At 33.3% G+C, this 22,072-nt stretch overlaps 2 protein-coding genes across 4 annotated transcripts; one reads left to right on the top strand and one right to left on the bottom strand.

Annotated features, from left to right (window-relative positions):
* The first annotated feature begins 12 nt into the window (after nucleotides 1-12).
* On the top strand, nucleotides 13-4,951 carry LOC145002334 (uncharacterized). Its single transcript, XM_078961629.1, has 17 exons — nucleotides 13-71; nucleotides 156-246; nucleotides 334-561; nucleotides 716-802; nucleotides 911-1,000; nucleotides 1,095-1,221; nucleotides 1,313-1,413; nucleotides 1,511-1,679; nucleotides 1,763-1,888; nucleotides 2,193-2,309; nucleotides 2,403-2,444; nucleotides 2,529-2,604; nucleotides 2,691-2,820; nucleotides 2,924-3,081; nucleotides 3,169-3,436; nucleotides 3,528-3,621; nucleotides 3,700-4,951. The coding sequence occupies exons 2-17, from the start codon at nucleotides 172-174 to the stop codon at nucleotides 4,491-4,493; spliced, it is 2,682 nt and encodes an 893-aa protein (XP_078817755.1). The 5' UTR covers nucleotides 13-71; nucleotides 156-171; the 3' UTR covers nucleotides 4,494-4,951.
* Nucleotides 4,952-13,230: 8,279 nt separating this feature from the next.
* Nucleotides 13,231-14,726, bottom strand: SRR1 (sensitivity to red light reduced protein (SRR1)). 3 transcript variants are annotated; one of them, XM_078958962.1, is made up of 3 exons: nucleotides 14,604-14,726; nucleotides 14,248-14,391; nucleotides 13,231-14,160 (listed from the first exon to the last, which is right to left on the bottom strand). In XM_078958962.1, the coding sequence occupies exons 2-3, from the start codon at nucleotides 14,318-14,320 to the stop codon at nucleotides 13,325-13,327; spliced, it is 909 nt and encodes a 302-aa protein (XP_078815088.1). In that variant the 5' UTR covers nucleotides 14,321-14,391; nucleotides 14,604-14,726; the 3' UTR covers nucleotides 13,231-13,324. The 3 variants fall into 3 exon arrangements, with proteins under 3 accessions (XP_078815088.1, XP_078815089.1, XP_078815090.1); XM_078958963.1 differs by lacking the exon at nucleotides 14,248-14,391 and having other exon boundaries at nucleotides 13,231-14,221; XM_078958964.1 differs by lacking the exon at nucleotides 14,248-14,391 and having other exon boundaries at nucleotides 13,231-14,221; nucleotides 14,609-14,726.
* Nucleotides 14,727-22,072: the final 7,346 nt, after the last annotated feature.

The raw sequence follows: 22,072 nt of genomic DNA, 5'->3' as shown, positions 1-22,072 counted from the left end.
TTTGTTTTGCAACAGTTCCACTGTTTCTATTCTGATTGCAACTCTTGGGGATGACAATTGGATGCGTTAAGGTGATCCTTAATCCTTATATTCTTCTAAGCAAATGTGTTTGATGATCGATTCTCCAGAAATGTAATTTATCAAACACCTTGTAGCCAAAAGTTTGGTTCAATGGGTTGGGGAAGCATCTACATCAGACGCATGAAAGTTTTCTCATTGGCACTTCTAATCTACTTAGACTATAAGGTACACTAACTATATCGTTTCTTCTTCACATAGATGTATATACATCAATGGTAAACCTTTTTCACTGGAATTATATATGTATTGAAGGCATTAAAGCACAGGGAGAAATGGATAAACAGCTCTGAAAGAGCAGGTTTATGGGAGAAAGCTCATGAGCGAAATGCTAAACGTATTGTTAACTTGATTATAGAGCTGGAAGGTTTGTGGGTAAAAATGGGGCAATATTTCTCCGTGCGTGCGGACGGGCTTCCTGGTGCATACCCACGCCATCTGAAGCAGTTACAGGACTCACTTCCTTCTCGCTGCTTAAAAGAGGTATGCCCAAAGTATATTTATCGAACACACATTAAATATTGTCTCTTTACATGTTAAATACCTCAGTCTTTTTGTGTGTGATTTATTCTCATTTATTCAAGGCACTTCTTTCATTATCAAAATAATTACATTATGTAAAAACCTCATTATTCAGGTTCAGAAAACTATAAAGAAGGAGATGGGGAAATCAATAGATGATATATTTACAACTTTTGTTGAGAAACCCCTTGCAACAGCATCAGTAAGCTCCTTCAAAAACATTTCATTACCTTTATTACCCTTCTCCTGACTACATTATCATCCTAAGAATGATAACCTGATGTTTCATAAATAATTAATTTATATACAGATAGCACAGGTTCATCGCGCAACACTACGTGATGGGAAAGAGGTGGTTGTTAAAGTTCAACATGAAGGCATCAAGACAATAATCTTGGAGGTTGGTTATTCATTCTCTAGCCATGGGCATTTTAGTCTTTTACATAAAAGTACCAAACTTTGAACTTTCTATCACCTATAATTTTTTTTAACAGGATTTGAAAAATGCAAAGTCAGTAGTAGAGTGGATAGTTTGGGCAGAACCAAAGTTTAATTTCAACCCTGTTATAGATGAATGGTGTAAAGAAGCACCCAAGGAACTAGACTTCAACAGGGAAGCTGGTGTGATAATTTATAAAATCAAATATTTACTTATGTTCATAACTTCATACGTGTTTATGTTTTCTTGATGATTGATTTGTTATGTTTCTAGAAAATACTAGAAAAGTCTCCAGTAATCTTTGCTGTAAAAAAGATTGTTTGGACAAAAGACCTGAGCACCGTGTTAAAGTGCTGATGCCTGAAGTTATTCATGTATACTCTTTATTAATATTTCTTGCATTTACCTCATTCTTGTATACCTTTCCCTCGGTTGTTGTTCTTATATAACTTTTGGTGTACTTACTCACAGTCAACTGAGCGAGTCCTCATTCTAGAGTACATGGACGGCGTTCGCCTGAACGATTCCCCTTCACTAGATAAACTTGGTGTTGACAAGAAAAACATTGTTGAAGAAATTACACGTGCGTATGCACATCAAATCTTTATTGATGGATTCTTCAATGCTGATCCGCATCCCGGTAATTTCTTCATCTTTGATATTTTATTAAACATTTTGTTTTTTTCGCATCCAGCATGCAATTTTGGTGGGTTTTTTTTACAGGTAATTTTCTTGTAACCAAGTCAAGTCCACATCATCCGATTTTACTCGATTTTGGATTTACAAAATTGCTTTCTAGCTCCATGAAACATGCTGTAGCAAAAATGTTTCTAGCATCAGCTGAGGTTTGTACATTCCTTTCTTAAATAGGGAGTTGTGATCTTAATGGTTAAGCACTTAATTTGGAAAACTATATATGCTTCTTTCTTTGACTTAATCCAGACAAAATAATTTAATAGGTTAAACTGAAAATATGTGGGTTTAACGTTTAATGTATTTACACACCAACCCTTTACTTATTTTCCCTTCGTTTTCCTCCCACTTGAACATTGTAAAAATCAATGAGTATTGTGAAAACTATTTGTTAGAATGTAAGGCTAAAATGGTCATTTAGTCTCATTCTGACAGTTTATTTATTCTAAAAAATAAACAGATCTTATATCGTTATACATTCAACCACTTTACCCGTATAAAGTATGGGTATTAAGTATTAACAAATACTTGTTTATGTCGGGTTCATTTTCATCTTTGATGATAAATGATTCACATGGTAATTTTAAGGCTTTAGCTATTTTCCATGTCTGTGTATTTTATCCTTTTTGGAGAAACTAATGAAGCTATCTCCAGTTTGATACTTTTACAGGTGAAATTATATTGTTCTTGCGGGTGCTTAATTTGCTTGCAGGTGTCTCACAAATCCTTCAATACTTTACCTTATTATGATACAATAATTAAAAATTGCATTATTTTACATAGCTTTACTTTTCAGGGCTTTCTGCCGCATTGAATGTTAGTGTTAGCTACTATAGAATCATTAGACCCTTTGCTGAATCTGCTCTTGACTGGTTTGTTTTTTACTTTTTTTTTTTAACTATAAGTAATAAATTCAGTTTCTTTTGTCTCATTCTCTTATTGGGCAACTTGTTTTCAGTGACCCAAATGAGAAAAAGGTAGATAAAGCGGAATGGATATGTGACACCCCTGTTAATTCTCAAGTAGAAAAGAAACTTAGGGCTTTATTAGTTAAACTCGGGAACGCGGATAAAATACTTGGAATTCAGGTATATATGTTTGTCTCTTTGTTATATATGTATGTATGTATGTATGCATGCATTGAATATTAATATTTGACTGATACTCTGATTGTTAGTTATTTTCTGTTAGGTTTGTGCCTACAAAGATGGGGAAGTGATAATTGATACAGCTGCTGGGGTACTTGGAAATTATGATCCTTCTCCTGTTCATCCCGATACATTATTCCCTGTTTTCTCTGTAACAAAGGGAGTTACAGCTGGAATGTTACACTGGCTTGTAGATAAAGGGTATATTGTGTTATTTCTTGATTATGTTGATCATGGATTTCTATTTCTTTTTTTGGTATTTCTAATTCTATTATTACATGGAAGCAGTAAAGTGGGACTTGAGGATAATGTTGCAGAGATCTGGCCAGATTTCAGTTCAAACAGAAAAGAATCAATAAAGGTTCATCATGTCCTGAATCATACATCTGGAATGCAAAATGCTCTGGCCAGCCTTGTGCAAGATAATCCAATGGTGTTATGCAATTGGGATGAATGCTTGAAACGCATTGCCATGGCAGAAGCAGAATCAGAACCTGGTCAAGATCAGCAATATCATTACCTATCTTATGGTTGGCTTTGTGGTGGCATCATTGAGGTTGTATCACATATATTCATTCGATTCACCTTCTTCTTCTTCTTCATTGTCTTCATCTTCAGTGATTCAATTCTCTCCCTTGAATCTACAGCATGCATCTAATAAAAAGTTTCAAGATATCCTTCAAGAAGCTTTCATTAATCCGCTCAACATTCAAGGCGAACTTTACATCGGAATCCCTCCAGGCATGAATTCAATCCATTTCCCCACTTTTCTGTAAACCCTAGTTCATATCCTTTCTTATAATGATGGTAAATAATCAGGTGTGGAATCGCGACTTGCGACACTAACCCTAGATACAAACGATCTGAATAGATTTGCAGAAATCGATAGCCCTACCTCGATCTCAAGCCCGACCTCTCTCTCTAGTTCCAGTTCTTCCTCCATATTCCAGCTCGATGTTCTCTCCGGTTTAGTTCCGTTATTCAATACGCTCAATGTCCGCCGTGCGATATTACCTGCCGCCAACGGCCACTGCTCAGCTCGTGCACTCGCCCGCTACTACGCCGCCCTTGTCGATGGCGGTGTTGTCCCACCGCCTCATTCCTCCTCATCGCAACCACCATTAGGAATCCACCCTCAGCTTCCCGGATCTATTTCCATAGCAATCACCGATAAAAAGAAAGGTAGAAAAAAGAAAAAGTCAAAGAAGGAACCAAAGTGTTCCGGTTCCAGTTGTACGATAAATCCTGAAAACCCTAGTTGCAGCGACGATCTTGACGGAGTTCACAAAATTTTCAGCAACCAAAAAGCGAAAATTCATGATTCAATCTTGGGGATTGGAGAGTATGAGAAATTGGTTTTTCCAGATGGTAAATTTGGGCTTGGATTCAAGAGGGAATACACGAGAGATGGGATTCTGATCGGATTTGGGCATGCGGGGTTGGGTGGATCGACGGCGTATTGCGATATAAGCAACAGGTTTGCTATTTCTGTGACTCTAAACAAGTTGTCGTTTGGGTCTGTGACTAAAGACATAATTCAATTGGTGTGCTCGGAGTTGAACATTCCGGTACCGGAGGAATATGCAGAGTGTAGCTTCACGTCCATCAATTGAAGGATAAAATAGGTACTTCACTTCATGTCCATATAACTTGGGCATCGATGGATCCAAAATTTAAAATTTTAGGGGTTCCAATAAAGAGATGACTAGAAGAAGTGTGCGATGTAGTTTTGAAAGAGTTTTGTTTAGTGTGATCACCAAAGGCGAGCCATTCTATCAAATCTAGCAGTATCGGGAACCACAGTAGGCTATATAAGAATTGTTGGTAGTTTGTCTATTTAATTTGTGTGTCGTAGTAAAAGGATGCTTGCTTGGTGGTGCTAAATATGCCCTTGTAGCATGTGGGACTGTGGGGTACAAATTAAATTATTTTCTGAATTTTAACTAATAACAATGTGATAGGACTACATCAATTAAAGTTATATTATCTAAGGCTACGTTTGATGTTAAAAAGTCTCGTGGCGGAATTAATTAGTTGGTAGGGGTAGGACATGCTACCCCTCATTATTTTCCGATATATGTTAAAACTCTGGATTAATATCATAGTTTTATATTCATACAGTGCACTGCTAAATTAAATGGTTCTCCTATCTTAAACTAGATGGGTTTCCCACACGTTGCGTGGGTTAGAAGGGCACGTTATTTTTAATTTGTTGTCATAGTAATTAAGTAAAGTACGTTGGTATTTCATTTATTATACTTAATTGCTTGCAGATATGGTGAAATCAACGACTAAAGATAGAGATCGGAGAAAAAAATCAAATTTGTGTTGTACTTCATGTTAGAAGTCTACAAATGGTACAGGCCTATGCACCAAAAGTAGAGTAAAAAACAAAATTATAAGCCCTAATTATTATAGCCTTCAACGCGATGAATTAAGATATTATTATCGTCCGAACCCAATAAACGGACTTCAAAATTTTGCCATGAACCTCTCCATACAACCACTTTCTGCCATCGAGGGATTGCACCAACTTCATTTTTCTGTTGAACAACCTGGTTAGGGATCAAATACATCCACTGAAATAATCAAAATCCCGAAAAATTTATTTGTTAAAAAATTAGAGAAAATATTACAAAAAATAGAGAATTAATAAGAAAACTATCTGAATCAGCCCCTGGTCCAGATAACTTCAATGGTCATTTTTTCAGTCCTGTTAGTATATGAAAACATTTGTTGATTTTTTTTTTCTATATGTGTATGCATGTTAGATAACTCATTGGTTGTTTTTTTATAAATAACATGATAAATGCTAAATGCAAGAAACAACAATGAACTTCTATTTATTTATCAATCATAAAAAGGAAAAAAAAATCATGTATGCTGCTATAATACTGAAAGATATGAAAGTATATTGCCATTTGGTTGATGTTGTCCTAATATCCAAATCTAATTCACCAGGATACAGGATACAGTGCAGACATGTGCTCTAAAACTCTCTCCAAATTCCCTGACCCAGAAAGATGCCCAAGGGGTGAGCATAAATCATGACAGATGCCCGAATTTAAAAAAAAAAAAAAAAAAAAAAAAAAAAAAAAAAAAAAACAAACAAACAAACAAAAAAGAAAAAACAAACAGGGCTCTAGAATCTTTTTACCAAATTTGGATCAACAATTGTTTAATCGGATTATTGGTCTTTCCAAATAAAGAAAATGGTTATTGACAAAGTTAAGAATGAGACAATTGGCGTTAAATAGTCAAACCTAAGCCTAGATTGTACATAAAGTTGAAACAATTTGGAAAACTATTCCTTACCAAAGAACCCTCCTACCTGTACAAGTAATGGTTTGGCTAGAACTTTATGTATGAATTGTTAATTATACCCCTGACCTCAATTAAATCGCATACTCATCAGCATCAACCATTACACCAACACCCTTGCGGCTTAACTTATTTCCTGCGACATTCAACAATAGGATATTTATCTCTGTAGCAAAAAAAAAGACAAAAATAATCAATTGTCATCTTAGTAAGTAGAATGAGGAAACAACTTTAAAATGTGACATAATTATTCAAGCTTTTTTATATTTTAGTCTGAATCAATCTCTAAATATTATTAAAAGAGAACTCTTAATTCACCAATAAAGCAATCATAGCCATTGATTGTATTTAAATCCTATGTTTTTCACCCTTAGATTGAATTGCTAACATCATCTTCCCCAAATAAAATTACATTTAATTATAAAAATTTTATTAATTATAGAATCTTTAAATTCAACAATTATTTTATCAATTGAAACATATCATTCTATTTATATAAATGATATCGATTTTCCTGATTAATATTGTTCCTAATTTAACTCTCTTATTTATAGCCTTTGGTTTCAAAATTCAAAACTTTTTTTTTTTTTTTTTTTTTTTTTGAAAAAACTCATTAGATAGACATATCAATAATTCTTTTGTTAACCTATAAATTCTATTAAATAGCAAAATATTTAAAAGTCAATATATTATTAATAAATTATCTTCCAGTATATCCCACATAAAATGAATATTTGAGATAATGGTTTAAATTTTAAAACTTATTAAATAAATAAGTCAATTAATTTGAAGTTTTGAACTAATATAACTGATATCTTTCTTTTTTTTCTAGATGTATAGGCGAAAATCTCCAACATGATATCTTAGGATCCTAGTTTTTTTAGAAGATAATGTTTTCCTTATTCAAAAACACTTTATATACATGATTACATTGAAGTTGTTATTCTTATGATTTTGGATTGAATCTTACATTTACATTGTTCTTCTTCAACGACCTTCTTCTCCAATTATTTTTTCCAGTTCTTTCTTTACTTTGTTCTCCTTATTCTTCTCCAATTTCTTGCATTTACTATGTTCTTATTACATGTTATTATTGTGTTCTTGTTGAGAGGTCATGAAAAAGTTAATCAATCTACTTTAAGCATATTAGTTTAATTCATTTAGTTACAGAAACTAAATTATATCATTTATATTGATTTTTTTAATGTGTTGACCTCTGTTTGTCTAGAGAAAATAATCATAAAAATCGTTTTAATGTTTGATGATGGATTTTGTGGAATGGATCAAAAGCAAGATAAAAAACTTTTTTATTGTTACACTTCAATTTGCATGAACAAAGACATATCTTTTGATCCAAGGTTTTCAATAACTTTTTTATATATATTATTATAATCTTCGATTAAATTTTCTAATTTTATATTATTGAATTTATTTATATTAGTTGTTTTAGTTTCAAAATCACCATTAGAGTACTAGACTTTATCAATGTGGTGTCATTTATGTTATTTAATCGTGAAATAAATAAACTTCTAGAAAAAAACGCACAAGAGTTGCTTCAAAAGCTTAATAAGGTTATTGATATTAACTTCATTTACAAAAAAACTAATTTTTACTTTTTCTCTATCTGTTTTTATAACCGTTCATTTTTTTTTGAATTTTTGAATTTTTAGGAGGGTAACATGAAGATTTACTTTGAATTTACTTTCGGATAAAAAGTTGGTGTTCAAAATTCAAATTTCACATTATAATTTGAAGAACAAAGTGGATGGTTATGCAATCTCAAACTACAATGTTGATAATACAATCATTATTGAATTAGAAAAAAAATAACATCGAACAGGTAACATTCTTTTACAAAAAATACTACAAACACTACACTTATTAAATTTTGTTTTTTATATTTTAGTTGATCAACTAATATATTTCTATCTACTACAAATATAGGCGTTAGAATCCGATTCATTTAACGTTTTATCGATAAAATTCAGATCTCAAGACACATTAAATTTAAAGGTTTTAAATATAATATAAATAAATCTATTATTTTAAATATTCTAAAATATTATTAACTTTTAGGTTGACACATGAATTTATTTTCTATATTTAGGATGTTGTTTCATTTATTGGTGATAACATCACACCCGCTTAGAATCTTGATAAACGTACTGCAACAGTCCACTAATTAAATGAACATCCTTTAAAAAAGTGTGTAGACATGAAGAATTAAAATACAACCTAGAAGATGTTTACAATTTTGATAATTTGGCAATAATGTCCTCAACCAAACAATCATCAACATCAATGACAGATCGTACTTCTGGAGAGGGCAATCCAAAATTGTTAATTCCAAAGAAAGAAAAATAATTTATGATTTTCATGATTTTGTTTGAGTATTTGGGTGATTTGAGTTTATTGATTTCATATTATGTTTACATACTATTTGGATTTTAGGTTTGTTTTTTGATAATTTTGTTTCATATTATTCGATTGTGGGTTAGAATTTTGATCATTTGAATACATTTTAAGTTTTATGAAATGTTTAATTATTCATCTATTTTCCTTTTGGGTTTAAACTCAAACAAATTAAGAATTTTAATCGTTTTTTACTCTATTATTCCGTTTGAATGTGAATTTGTCAACATTGTTACAATGTTATTCATTACAACTTTAATATAAATATTAAAAAACTACCATTTTTTATGAAATTATAAACTTTTATAAATCTTTTAATCTTCCTAAAACAATTATTTATAATTCCTTGTGGGTTTGTTGATAAATTTATTAGTAAACATTTACCATTGAAATATTATTATTATTTAGATATTAATGACATCTCAAAATTTTACAAATTTAAATAATAAACCTAATTACAATGACGCTAGAGAGGGTGAAAACTAAGACGTTTACATTTACAAAATAAAAGATTGAATTATATGTCTAAAAGAGGAACTTTATTTCATCATTCAAAGCAATAAAAACTTTTGATTGTGTTTCACTTATATATTTTCAACCCTTAGATCAAATTGCTTACGTCATCTTGACCAATGTTTGGTCAAACACGCTGTCCATCAATGTTTCCGCTCAAACCTTCACCAATTTCCTCTATCCCTAAAATAAAATCCAAAATTCAAAATTCAAATCCTCCCCAAATTTAAATCTATAATTTATGTACTGTCCATCCTATATGTGTGCAAATCAACATGATATATCTTCTTAATTATTTTATTTAATGTTTGCAAATCAACATGATATATCTTTTTAATTATTCTATTTCTTTCTCAATGTACATCGATGGTACCAAAATTCATCAAGGGAAAAACAGTCACCTTGTATTTAATTCTTATTAATATAGTAAATACTTCTAATTTTGAAAGTAATAATCAGTCTCATACATTGGGCGTAAATCTAGGTACGTTGGGCGTACTAAGCCTTACGTTGGGCGTACGCAATGGCATTGCATGCATATGTACTCGAGTGACGTTATCGCATGCGTAGCTGAGGCGGTTCCGGGTACGCTGGCCGTACTCGATTAAGCAGACTTCAAACTTGCCTAAGTTTCGCACATGAGCTTTGTTTTTGACGTTCTTTATATCCACGCGTAGGTGAGATTATACTCTACAACTTTCATTTAGACTCCGTCGGCTGATTTCGACTTTATTTTTATTATATTACTTTTAGTAGGCCGGGACAGTAAACTCTCATAACACAACCTAACTCGCCGAGTCGCACCAAGACTCGCTGAGTCCAACGATCTCTAAGTCCCATCATGTTCGACTCACCGAGTCGCCAACCAACTCACTTAATCCAAGGCTTTAACCAAAAGAGGTTGGGGTTCTGCGACCTGACTCATCGAGTCCAAGAACAGACTCGCCGAGTCCAAGGCAATCTTCAACAGACTTGTCGAGTTGTTCTTCCAACTCGTCGAGTCCATGCTTATGTTCATACAACTCGTCGAGTACACCCATATGACTCACCGAGTCCCTCTAGTTCTCAATCCATTCAGAGGTTTTTCGGGCCATGTAGGGGCTCCAATCCATAGATCCACCCTTCTACAATCTGTTCCTCGCATAAAGTTGCAAACTTTACGTGAAACCAAGGAGATATAGGCAAAAAACGGACAAAGGCTAGGGTTAAGGATTAGGGGGATTCACCAACAACTCTTAGACAGGAGCTTTATGACATTTTGGACCATCACAAGCCAAGATCTAAAGTAGCAATCTCAGATCTAAGCCTCTAACTCGAAATAGCTCTCAATCCTACCAAAATGCCCCAAATCTCAAATGATAATAGATCTAGATACAAAAGAGACCAAGCAACAGATTATTACCTCTAATATATGCTCCAACTGAAGTAGATCTAGGATCTACACCACTCCTTTGCAGCAAGCCTTTAATTCCTCAAGCTCTTTCCACCAAATTCCTCTTCCAAGCTCCAATCTCCTCAATAATGAAGTCTCACATGAAGATTAGGGTTTCTGGAACTCTCAGGGGGATTAGGAGGCTGGGAGAAAGACATAAGGTCCTTTAAATAGGGTGAAAACCCTAAGATTAGGGTTTTCTCATTCCAACACCAACTCGTCGAGTCCAACTTCCGACTCGGCGAGTTGGTCACTTAATTCGCGACCCAAACCCGCTCCGACTCGGCGAGTAAGCATACATACTCGTCGAGTCCCTTCTTCGAAATTACACTTTAAACCCTTAAATCATACTTCTGACATTCGGGATGTTACAAAAAGAAGCTTAATAAGACTCTTAACACTTGCATGGGCCAATATCTCTCATAAAAATTACATTTTTAAGGATAAGGGACCTTAATGGGGCTAAGATCTAACATCTATGACTTCTAGAGTATATCAAAAGCTCAACTTTAGCTCAAAAGACCAAAAAATGCATAAATAACACCCTAAGTTGGATCTAGCACGTAGAATCATTAAGATGGGAGCTTTTTACCTCAAATGACTTACTAAGATGAAGATGGCCTTGGATCTACAAGACCAAGTTAGTCCCAAGCAACCACCAAGTGCTATTCTTCTTCCTTTTTCACTAAAACACCACCAAATCTCACTTTTAAGCTCAAACTCACAAAAGGCACTTAGGGTTTCATTTTTAGGGTATAGGGTGATGGAGGTTGATCAATAGAATGTCCGAAGGTGGTTTAAGTTGCTTAAATAGGGTGTAAACCCCCAAAATTAGGGTTTTTCCCTACACCACATACGTCATGCGTACTCCACGTACCCCCCGCGTACGTGGGTGAATCTCACGTCCAGAAAAGAGCTAGTACGTTAAGCGTACTCATAGAGTACGCCCCGCGTACTAGCTAGGAACCAAAAAGGTAAAGAATTTGCATTAATGTCTAAAAGGGAAACATACCAAATTACGAATGTTACATAACATTATGTAAATCAGTGCTCGACGATCTTGGAACATACTTATCTCACTATATTAGGCTCTTGTAATGATAATCAACACCGTAGAAAACCGCAAAAGGCGTTTCTTTTGGGGCGGGTCAGCGAACAAAAACAAAATGTCATGGATAGCCTCGGAAAAAGTTCTCTCCAAAGTTAAGGATGGCGGCCTCAACATCGGAAGCTTGAAATCTCAAAATCTTGTGCTCTTAGGAAAGTGGTAGTAGCGTTTCAAATCAAATAAAAAAGAGATGTGGAAAGATGTCATAACAAACTTATACGGTAATGATGGGGGTTTCAATGCTCCTTCAAATGCCAATAGAAAAGGTTTTTGTTGGGGTACCATTGAATTTGCATCCCGCATTATCAAACACAACTTAAATCTTCAAAACTCCTTCATCAATCCCCGCTCAAATCAAAATGATAGGAGGTTATGGAAGCTTGAGCCATCGGGAATATTCACAATAACTTCATTGAGAAACCACATTGACGACTAGCTTCTTCCAAAGACAAACATTTGTTTGAAATGGAACTACCCAGTGCCTAGAAAACTAAACATCCTAGCATGGAGAGTACGTCATGGTAGGTTGCCAACAAAAGAAAACCTTAGCAAATTGGGAATTGGTACCAATATGATGTGCACCTTCTGCAACCGATAACCACAATCAGAAGGCCATTTATTCACCTTTTGCCCAATTTCATGTGAAGTTTGGGGAAATATTGGACTATGGTGGCACTCATTTCCATCTGGTTTCTAGTCGTTCTCATAACTACTACATTGCAAGAATAGTTTGACATCTAACATATACCTAGGATTGATTCGAGAAGCTATAACTTTGGTTTTTATCTAGGTCATCTGGAAATTCATGAACAAGTTAGCTCGCTCAATTAAACCCATCTCATCTTCAAGTCTTGCAAATAAAGTCCACATCTTATCCTATCCATGGATCAATTCTAGACAAAAAAAAAAAAAAAAAAAAAAAAAAAAAAAAAAGTAGAAAACTTAGTTGGTTAGAGTGGTGTTGTAACCCGATCCTTGAAAGTAAGTTCATGGGGGTGGTTTTATTTTTCATTCTTCTAAAAATTTTGGTGTCTTTGTGGTATGCATTTTTCGTGTGTTCTTTCCCAGGTGGTTTTCTATAATATATGTGTTTTGCTGTTAAAAAAAAGTATATTGATTTGATCCAAACATGTAACTTGATAAAAGGCCTAAAACAAGAAAAAGTGCAAGGTAGATGCTTCACTTCCCCATTTTCCGTTGCACGATTTTTTTTTTTTTTTTTCTATAATAGTTTTATTCTTCAAAATTTTATTTTTTTTGTTTTGAATCTCAATTTTATACATTATTTCTTTTTTTTTTTTCATCAAATCCCACTGGTTTATGTTTTTTTCTAGCCTGACACAAATTTGTTACCATGGAAACTCTAATAATAATAATAATAATAATAATAATAATAATGAACTCATACAGAGGAGAGTATGCACCAACTGAAAGGCCATAAACCTAAATGGTGTTGTTCATGTACTATCTTTAGCATGGATTAAATTGAATCTGTAAGTCTGTAACTTGTAACTAATATCAATGGGACAAAAAAAATAGATCTTTTAAAATGCTCTCTTCATCATTATCATCAAAAACAACACTAGAAAGTTTGTCCATTCACATCCAAATGTTCAAACATAATCTCACAATCCAATCTTTAATCATAATTAGAAGTTTCAACATGTTAATTGCAAATCTGTGTCACAATCAACACTAAAAAAATGCCAACTCGAACCATGAAAGGCTCGAAAATAATCATCTGAGAGAGTTTTAATCTCAAACTCTTTAGTGAATTCTTGTATTGCAAGTAAATGTTTCCTTGATTCATCCAAAGCTCGGTTCTTAGACACCAATCGATGATGCTCATATTTCTCAAAACTGTTTCCAAGTAATATGATTTTGTTTAACAAATCATGTCTCCAATTGGTTTTCAGTAAATTATCATATAACTCAACTTCACAATGTGGCATGAAAAATAAAATCGGGTCAACCGCTTCTCTCCTACCTTGTTCATTGACCGAAAGAACACGACAACCGAGCTCCTCCATGACCTTTGACTCGGTCAAAGAAATAATCGGATCAAAAACTTCCATGTCACCAATCCAATCAAGTTTTCTTTTCATCAAAATTGCAAGGCTAAGTTGCAATCGAGGTGATTCAAATGATTCGATGCTACCAATTCCATATATCACCATTTTTACTTTGAATTGTGATTGTGTAAGTTTTAGAAAATGTTGAGAAGCTTCGGGGGTGTGGATTTGATCGAGAAAAGCATTGAAGAATTGGGATTTTTCAAGTTTTTCAATTGAGATTTTCATCTTGTTCATCAAGTGGAGTTCTTTTTCTGGAGTTGTTTCGATGTCTGGTGGGGCCCACTGTGTTTGTTGCTCTTCTTGTTGTTGTTTTGAGGGTTTAAGTTTTGGAAATTTTCGTTTGGGATTGGTGCGTTTTCGCAAAACAATTGTCCAGTCATCATCTTCTGCTGTTTTATGATGCTCACATTTCAAGGTTTCTGCAGATGCAGCCATTGTAATGATAATGTAGCCTTTTAATCAAGAAAACCAGAAAAGAATCTGCAACAAGAAGATGAAGATCAGACCTTGGTCAAAGGTGAATACAGTTGCATGTTCCAAGATTTCACTCAAGCATTTTATCAAACACTTGGGTTGCATGGAAAAGTATCAAAGACAAACTTGTTCAGTTGACAAATTACATGAAGCTACTAGATGCGAATATTGAAACCCTAATAGGAAAAAAGGGAAATTTTAGTTGCCTCGCGTCTAGAGGTAATATCGATTTGATTTAATCCGGATGGATAATCGGATACACATTGATGCGTTTGTCAAATCAAACAGAGACTTTGTTTTCAACAATCAAGTAAAAATCATCAATAAAAAGCACAAGTCGATGAAATATATACAACAAATCAAGGGCTTAAATCAATGAAAGACATACCGTACCGTTAGGGGCGACGGATAGCTAAGTCCGCGACACCGCCCACTCCCTATCCCTTGACCCTTGCACAAACACACGCCTAACTTAAAACGTCAAGATCCACATCTGGACGGCTGCACCTGCATACAAGTTACTTGTTTATGTATTATTTAAATTTAAATGTTATTTTTATATATGTTTTTTTTTTTTTTTTTTTATATGGTTTAAAACAAAATAAAAAATACGTATTTATGTTTTTATAAAATGATAAAAAAATTTAACATTCTTAAAAATATTTTTTATGTTTTTAGAAATATAAATATACGTTTACACATTTTTACCTTTTTAGAAGCATAAATACAACATTTAGTATAAATATGTATTTTTAGTTATTTAGAAATATAAATATTTTTTTAAGAAGCAAAAAATATATTTTTACGTCTTTAAAAATATAAATATGACGCATTTATCTTTTCTTTAAAACTTAAAATATGTATTTATATTTCTACAAAGATGTTTGTATTTCTAAAAAATATAAATATATATTTACACTTCTAAAAACATATTTATACTTCTAGGGATATAAAATATGTATTTATATTTCTAAAAACATAATATATATATATATATATATATATATATATATATATATATATATATATATATATATATATATATATATATATATATATATATATATATATATATACTTCTAAAAACGTAAAAAGAGTTCTTAAGAAAGTTAGTTTTCACCAATTTAAAAATACATAAATACATATTTCATGTTTTTTAGAGTTAGGAATATTCTTTTACTTGTTCTTGAAGTATAAAAATGTTTTAAACATGTAAATAGTAAAATACATGTCACAATGATAATAATAGAAAAAATCTAGAAAACTTATGATTTTAACACACATACAAACGATTTAGGATAAAAGCAGACATTCCAAGGTCTAATAGCGGAACCAGAAATTTTAATACGGGGTACAAGCATAATTGAAATTTAAAATAGCATTCGAACCATCAAAGATCAAACCATGAGTGAAAACATGAAGCCTCTTGGAATTTTTATTTTTAACAAAAATTATTGAATTGATGATGAAATATCGATCCACTGTCGTCTCTAGACTCTCGGCAACAACCCCTTTTATTCTTTAAAAAATGGTAAACAATAAGGTTTAATGTTTCGAGATGGGAATGCAAGATAGTTTAGCGTGCTTACATATAGAAAATTAATATGTAATGTTTAATATATATAAATTTTATTTTGGGGATGTAGCTGTACCCCTAACGCCCCATCTAGCTCCGCCACTGCCAAGGTCATCGGTATGTAAGATTAATAGTTACAACACAACATACCATTTTTTGTAACCAAAACACCTAACGTAAAGATGTACAGACCACTTTCTTGTGTTTTCGTAGTTCAACTCTACTTACCTTGTATCACTTCGTAGTGTAGAATAACAATGATTATGGAGTCTATTTTGTACCCATTTATTTGTTGGGTTGACACCCTAACGCCTTGTTCTCGAGTTCTACTTAAGGAGGAAAATTGATGGAAATGAGGGATATCAAGTGTTCTCGAGTTTAATTGATGGAAGAAAAGTGAGGGAAAGGAAAAAAAAAATTAGTTTTATTTTCTTTACCTTCCTAACTCAATAACATAAAAACTTAAAATTTTACTTTCATTTTTTTTCATTTCCTTCGAACTCGGGAACATGGAATAAGGAAAATTTCCCCCTCCTTTATTCCCGTCAATATTTTCTTTCTCTTTCTTTTATTGGATTAGAAAAAATAAAAAATAAACTCGAGCACAATGCGTAACACTATTCAATAAGAGATAGCGTTGTCAAAAACAAAACAAAAACTCAAAGATTGCACGAATTGTTTTTAGAGAAGATGTTGCATTGAACAAAATTTATAATACAAATAAATAAATAAATAAAAACTTCTCAAAAAAAGTACATTACATTAAAAAACTAGATTATAACCCGTGGAAACCACGGTAAGTATGATCAACTCCCTGCAACATGTCAGATACAAGATAAAAACATTGCTCATAGTCGCAATCATGAACAAACTAAAAAAAGAAAACTAATATATTAAATGACATCAATACATACCCTTTTTTCTAATTAAAAAGAGAAAAAGATCAGAAATAACAAACTGTTTTCATTTAATTGTTTATTACGTTTATTTCTTTCTATACGTCACTATACTTTCATTTTTATATTGTTAAGGCAATGTAACTTGATTTTTTTCTACCCAATTTTAGTATTGTAATATTATTTTTTTCTAATTTACACATCATACGTTAAAAAATTCCATCCATTTATATCGGTGATTTTACAAAATATAATTCTTTAATAGGAAGAAATCAAAGTAGATTGCTATTAAAAACAAACAAATAAAAAGTATGTCATAATTTCTAGCATCAATTTAAATAAAAATGATATAGGAAAACGATAAACATACCTTATGTTTTCAATTTCAACCAAGGCAAAACAGAAAAACAAAACTAACATTGGTAAAAAATAAACAATCACATAAACAAATTGCTTTTATGTCGTTCGAATTGACCATGCATCTATTAATTTCCACCCAAAATGTAAACTTCTCAAAGTATAATGTCCTAACAAAATGCATATTGCAAAATTATACTTAGAAAATTCTGAAAAGTTATAGTAATGCACATAGTTGTCAAAATCGCGATCCTGATCGTAGGATCGTACGATCCTACGATCCTAGGTATGAAAAACGATCCGGATCGTAAAAGGATCGTATTTGGGGTAGGATCGCAGGTAAGATCGTAAGATCGTAGATAGGATCGTAGGATCGAGATCCGATCCGATCCTACCTTCCTTTGATTTTTTTTTTTTTTTTTTTTTTGCAAATGAAATTTTTTTTACCACTTTATGCCTTTTATCCTTTACCAATCTACCATTTATCATTTTTTATTGTGATTTATGATTAATATTTTGAAGTTTTTATAACTTTTGAATGAAAAACTAAATGTTTGAAATAGTTTTCATGATTAAATATTATAAATTAAAATTATATTCTATTTTGTGGGATCTTAAGATCTCGATCCCGATCTTACGATCCCGATCTTGCAAACCCAAAATCGATCCTAGGTAGGATCCCAATCTTGACGACCTTGGTAATGCATACAATTGTAAATAAAATTTGATCAGTTCGGTAAACTTCTCAAGGCATAATGTCCAGAAAAAAGAACTTTTGAGCTTCAAAAGTACATGTTTATGTACTTTATATATATAAACTAAAGGTTTACGTTCTAGGAATTACCTGTATCTTTTCCATTTGATTAGGCTATTGAACAAATAGCACTAATCTTGACAAGTTCAAGATGATTATTCCAACGACTGGCAACAACATGCAAGTAAACATTATATACTTCAGACTGCTCGTGATATCGATGTTGATTATTTGAATATTCTATCTTTATTACACAAAATGTCATTCATTATACGAAGTTGATTTAATATTAATGGATGAATTCAGAACGACATTAGTAGTTCTAAAATACAAATATTAGAAGTTTATAATTATTAAAATACTCACTAATTTATCACTCCAACTAAGAACTAACTTTTACAAAATTTCTTCATGGTCCTTATACATCTTGTAAACACCATGGGGTTGTAGCTCCCATATCGCAATCTCATCTAAACAAAATAGACACAAAATTATACATTTTGACTTTTTATAATCAAACAATCAATGTTTCGACATTTTTGGCAAATTGGGAAAATAAATTACTGATAAAAATTGTATTAGAATTTTTTTAAAGAAAAAAAGGGTTTGAAATGTAAGATACCAAGTGTCCTCATGATTGTACATTGTACATCTAATAGTTGACCAACAACACAATGACCTCTTAAATGCAAGCTCTGTTATGGTGAAATAAGAAATTTGAAAAAAACTTATTTAAAAAAAATATGGAAAACAACATAGATAACGTCCAAAAAATCCATTAAGGCATTTCAACCACTACACGGAGTGCAGAATGGATAACAAAACTTACGATAGAGATTGTTGACTTTTTCATAAGTAATTGATACTTCAGAAAAAAGGGTAAACACATACAGACCAGGAGTTGATAAATCGTAAATGTGAAGTGGTTGTTTGGTTTTAGCTTCAAGCTTCATCGCAAAGTGCGTTTAATACCTGAAATTAAAAGGTTTAATAGGTTAGGTTTGCATCAGTTCTATATAATACCTGTAACCAAATCTTCTTCCTGTTTTAATTGAAAAATAGAGAAATGGAATTGTGATGCAGTTTGATGGCGGTGGTTCGGTTTTAATTTCCCTTAATTTTCATTATTTATAGGTTTATTGAGAGCAATAAAAAAGATAAAAAGATGCTACAAATGGAGAGATTATGGATGAAAGCCACTACCAATGGTCTGACTCGTCACCAAAGGTGAAGGCATTGAAAGACGGTGGTAGTGATGACGACGGCTAGGGTTTGTTGAGAGAGAACGGATGACCTGAATATTGAATATGATATTGCAAATAAAACAGGATCGTGAAAGAGTATAAATGGAATTTTGAGTATAAATGGAATTTTGAGTACTTTCTCTGATTTTTTGGATAGAATCAGAATAAAGAGGAGGTATGCTGATTTTAAGGGATATGGTGAATTAAAACGAAGAAGGTGCATTAAAATAGAGTCGAAATAGGGGCGGGAAAACAAATTGTACGATGAACTAAAACAGGACACGTGTAAGTATAAGGTCTATAAAGATGTCATGTGGCAGCTTAAAGAGTCTTTTATTAGAGATAGATTTATGAAACACTTGTCGGATAATATCTCTATTGAACACCCCTATAGTTTTTAATTCAACTATTGTGGATGTGTAACGACCCAAAAATCATAACTAAAAATTTTCTTTCGAAACATTACTAAAATTATATTTATAAAAACATAACACAGTCATAACATAAATTTAGAGTATTAATTTAAGCATATTTGTTTTATCAGAGTAAACAATCTCAGACTAACTGACTATGGTGTGTGCACTGCAATCTCTCCGAGCTCCTTTTTCGAAAACTTGAGTACCTGAAACCAAAAACTGAAACCGTAAGCACGAAGCTTAGTGAGCTCCCCCAAGCTACCACATACCATACAATAGCATATAAAGCACATACTGGGCCTTGCCCACTACATCGGACCGAGGTTCGCACTAACTGGGGCCTTACCCCCTGCATCGGACCGAAGTCCGGAACTGACTGGGACATTGTCCCCTGCATCGGACCGAAGTCCGGACTAACTGGGGCCTTGCCCCCTGCATCAGACCGAAGTCCGAAACTGACTGGGACCTTATCCCCTGCATCGGATCGAAGTCCGAACTAACTGCATCGGACCGAAGTTCAGAACCGACTGAACATAGCATATCATAACATATCAACTAGCATGAACACATATACTGCATATTGCATTGGGCCGTAGCTCGGAACACATAACACATAAATCCTATTTGAGCCACGAAGGCATCGAACATACTAACTACTGCATTGGACTGAAGTCCGTAAACTACTGCTCACTTAAACGGGTCGGCATTGTGGCTTGAGACTCGTTCCTACTGGAAAGAAACTCACCTGAACTGCTGAGCTCTGCTGATAACCCTCTGGCTGCTAACCGACAACCCTCTGAGGCGCTGCTCCTCTAGCTCTCCGAGCTACCAATATCAAAATAACACTTAGTCTGATAGTCCTCCAAAAGTCAACTAAATCAACTCCTGTTAAAGTTAAAGTCCTGGTCAAAGTCAACCTTCCAGGTCAACCCTACTCGCCGAGTTGTCTACCGAATCGCCGAGTTCATACGCTCAGAATCCTTTCATTCGCGACTCGACTCGCCGAGTCAGCCCCTAACTCGTCGAGTCTACCGATTTCCGAGTCCTATCCTGTCCAACTCACTGAGTCCCCACACAACTCGCTGACCCGAGTTTTAACTCGATGGGTTTGGGATTTCGCGACTTGACTCGCCGAGTCCAAGGCAATTTTCAACAGACTCGCCGAGTTATTTTTCCAACTTGTCGAGTTCCCGCCTATCTTCATCCAACTCGTCGAGTCCACCCATGTGACTCGCCGAGTTACTACGCGATTTAAGTCTGGTATCTAGCCCGACTCGCCGAGTCCTCTCCCATACTTGTCGAGTCCTTATGTGTATTCTCATAATCTCGAGTCACAGAGCTACTCCTTTGCTCCAAACAATAGATCTGGGTTCCTAGAGTCCATTAGCAACATAAAGTTTCTACCTTTACGTGCTTCTTGTCTCATAATACCAAAAACCAAGTTGTAAAGGAACTTAACTCATGGGGAATGGCTTTTACATAGCAACTAACAGTGTTTTCTGCATCTTTGGTCCAAATAGAGCTCAAATCTAGAGTTTCAACTCCAGATCTAACTTGTGCACCAATTTCTCATCACATACTCTCAAATAAACCCTAAAACTCCATGAAAGATGGATCTAGAAAGGAGAAAGCCAAGGATAACGATTCATTACCTCCAAATGCTCTAAAAAGTTCCACCAACTCTGGATCCAAGGCCTCCTCTTGCACCACTATGAATCTCTTCTCATCTAAGCTCCAAATTACTTCACCAAGGGTAGATCTTACTCCAAAAACGGTTATGATGCCTAGGGTTTGGGGTTCTGGACTATAGGGGCCGCAAATGAGCCCTAGGGAAGAGAATAAGATGCTTAAATAGGGTACCAAGTCCCGAAATTAGGGTTTCCCAACCCAAACCAGACTCGCCGAGTCCACTTGCTGACTCACCGAGTCGGTCACTTACTTTACACCCGGATCCCGCTCCAACTCGCCGAGTTCCTCCCTGGACTCGACGAGTCGACCCTCTTTAATTTATAACTTTACTTTCCTTTCTTGGCCTTTCTGATTTCGGGTGTTATACGATATCTAGTCCAAGTGATAAAATTTTATAACTATAGTAACAATAATAATAATCTAAATGATAATAAAAGATAACAAAATAAAATTAAAAAATCAATTTAAAATAACAATATATATATATATATATATATATATATATATATATATATATATATATATATATATATATATATATATATATATATATATATATATAACAAACTTTAATTTAAAAAAATATAATCTATTTCAAATTTTTTCTTTCTTTATTCTTGATCTATTTAATGATTAACTATATTATAGCACGTATAAACCATGGTTACAAAAATAATTAAAATTTTATAGAAAAAATTATAATTAGTAATAATTTTTTCAATAAATTATTAATTAAACATGATTTTATATAATTTTCAATATAAAAATACAATTAATTATCATTATCAGTAATCATAACCGAAACTTATTCGAAATAAATTTAAGACAAAACTTCAAAATGGTCCATGTGGTTTTCGAAAATATCAAGTTTAGTCCCTAAGTTAAAAAAACCTCACAGATCATCCCTGTGGTTTCAAAACTTTTA

The sequence above is a fragment of the Lactuca saligna genome, chromosome 6 (assembly GCF_052625555.1).
Source record: "Lactuca saligna cultivar CGN05327 chromosome 6, ASM5262555v1, whole genome shotgun sequence".
NCBI classification, from domain to species: domain Eukaryota; kingdom Viridiplantae; phylum Streptophyta; class Magnoliopsida; order Asterales; family Asteraceae; genus Lactuca; species Lactuca saligna.
Note: the sequence above shows the minus strand (reverse complement) of the source record. Positions and strands in the feature narration are given on the sequence as shown.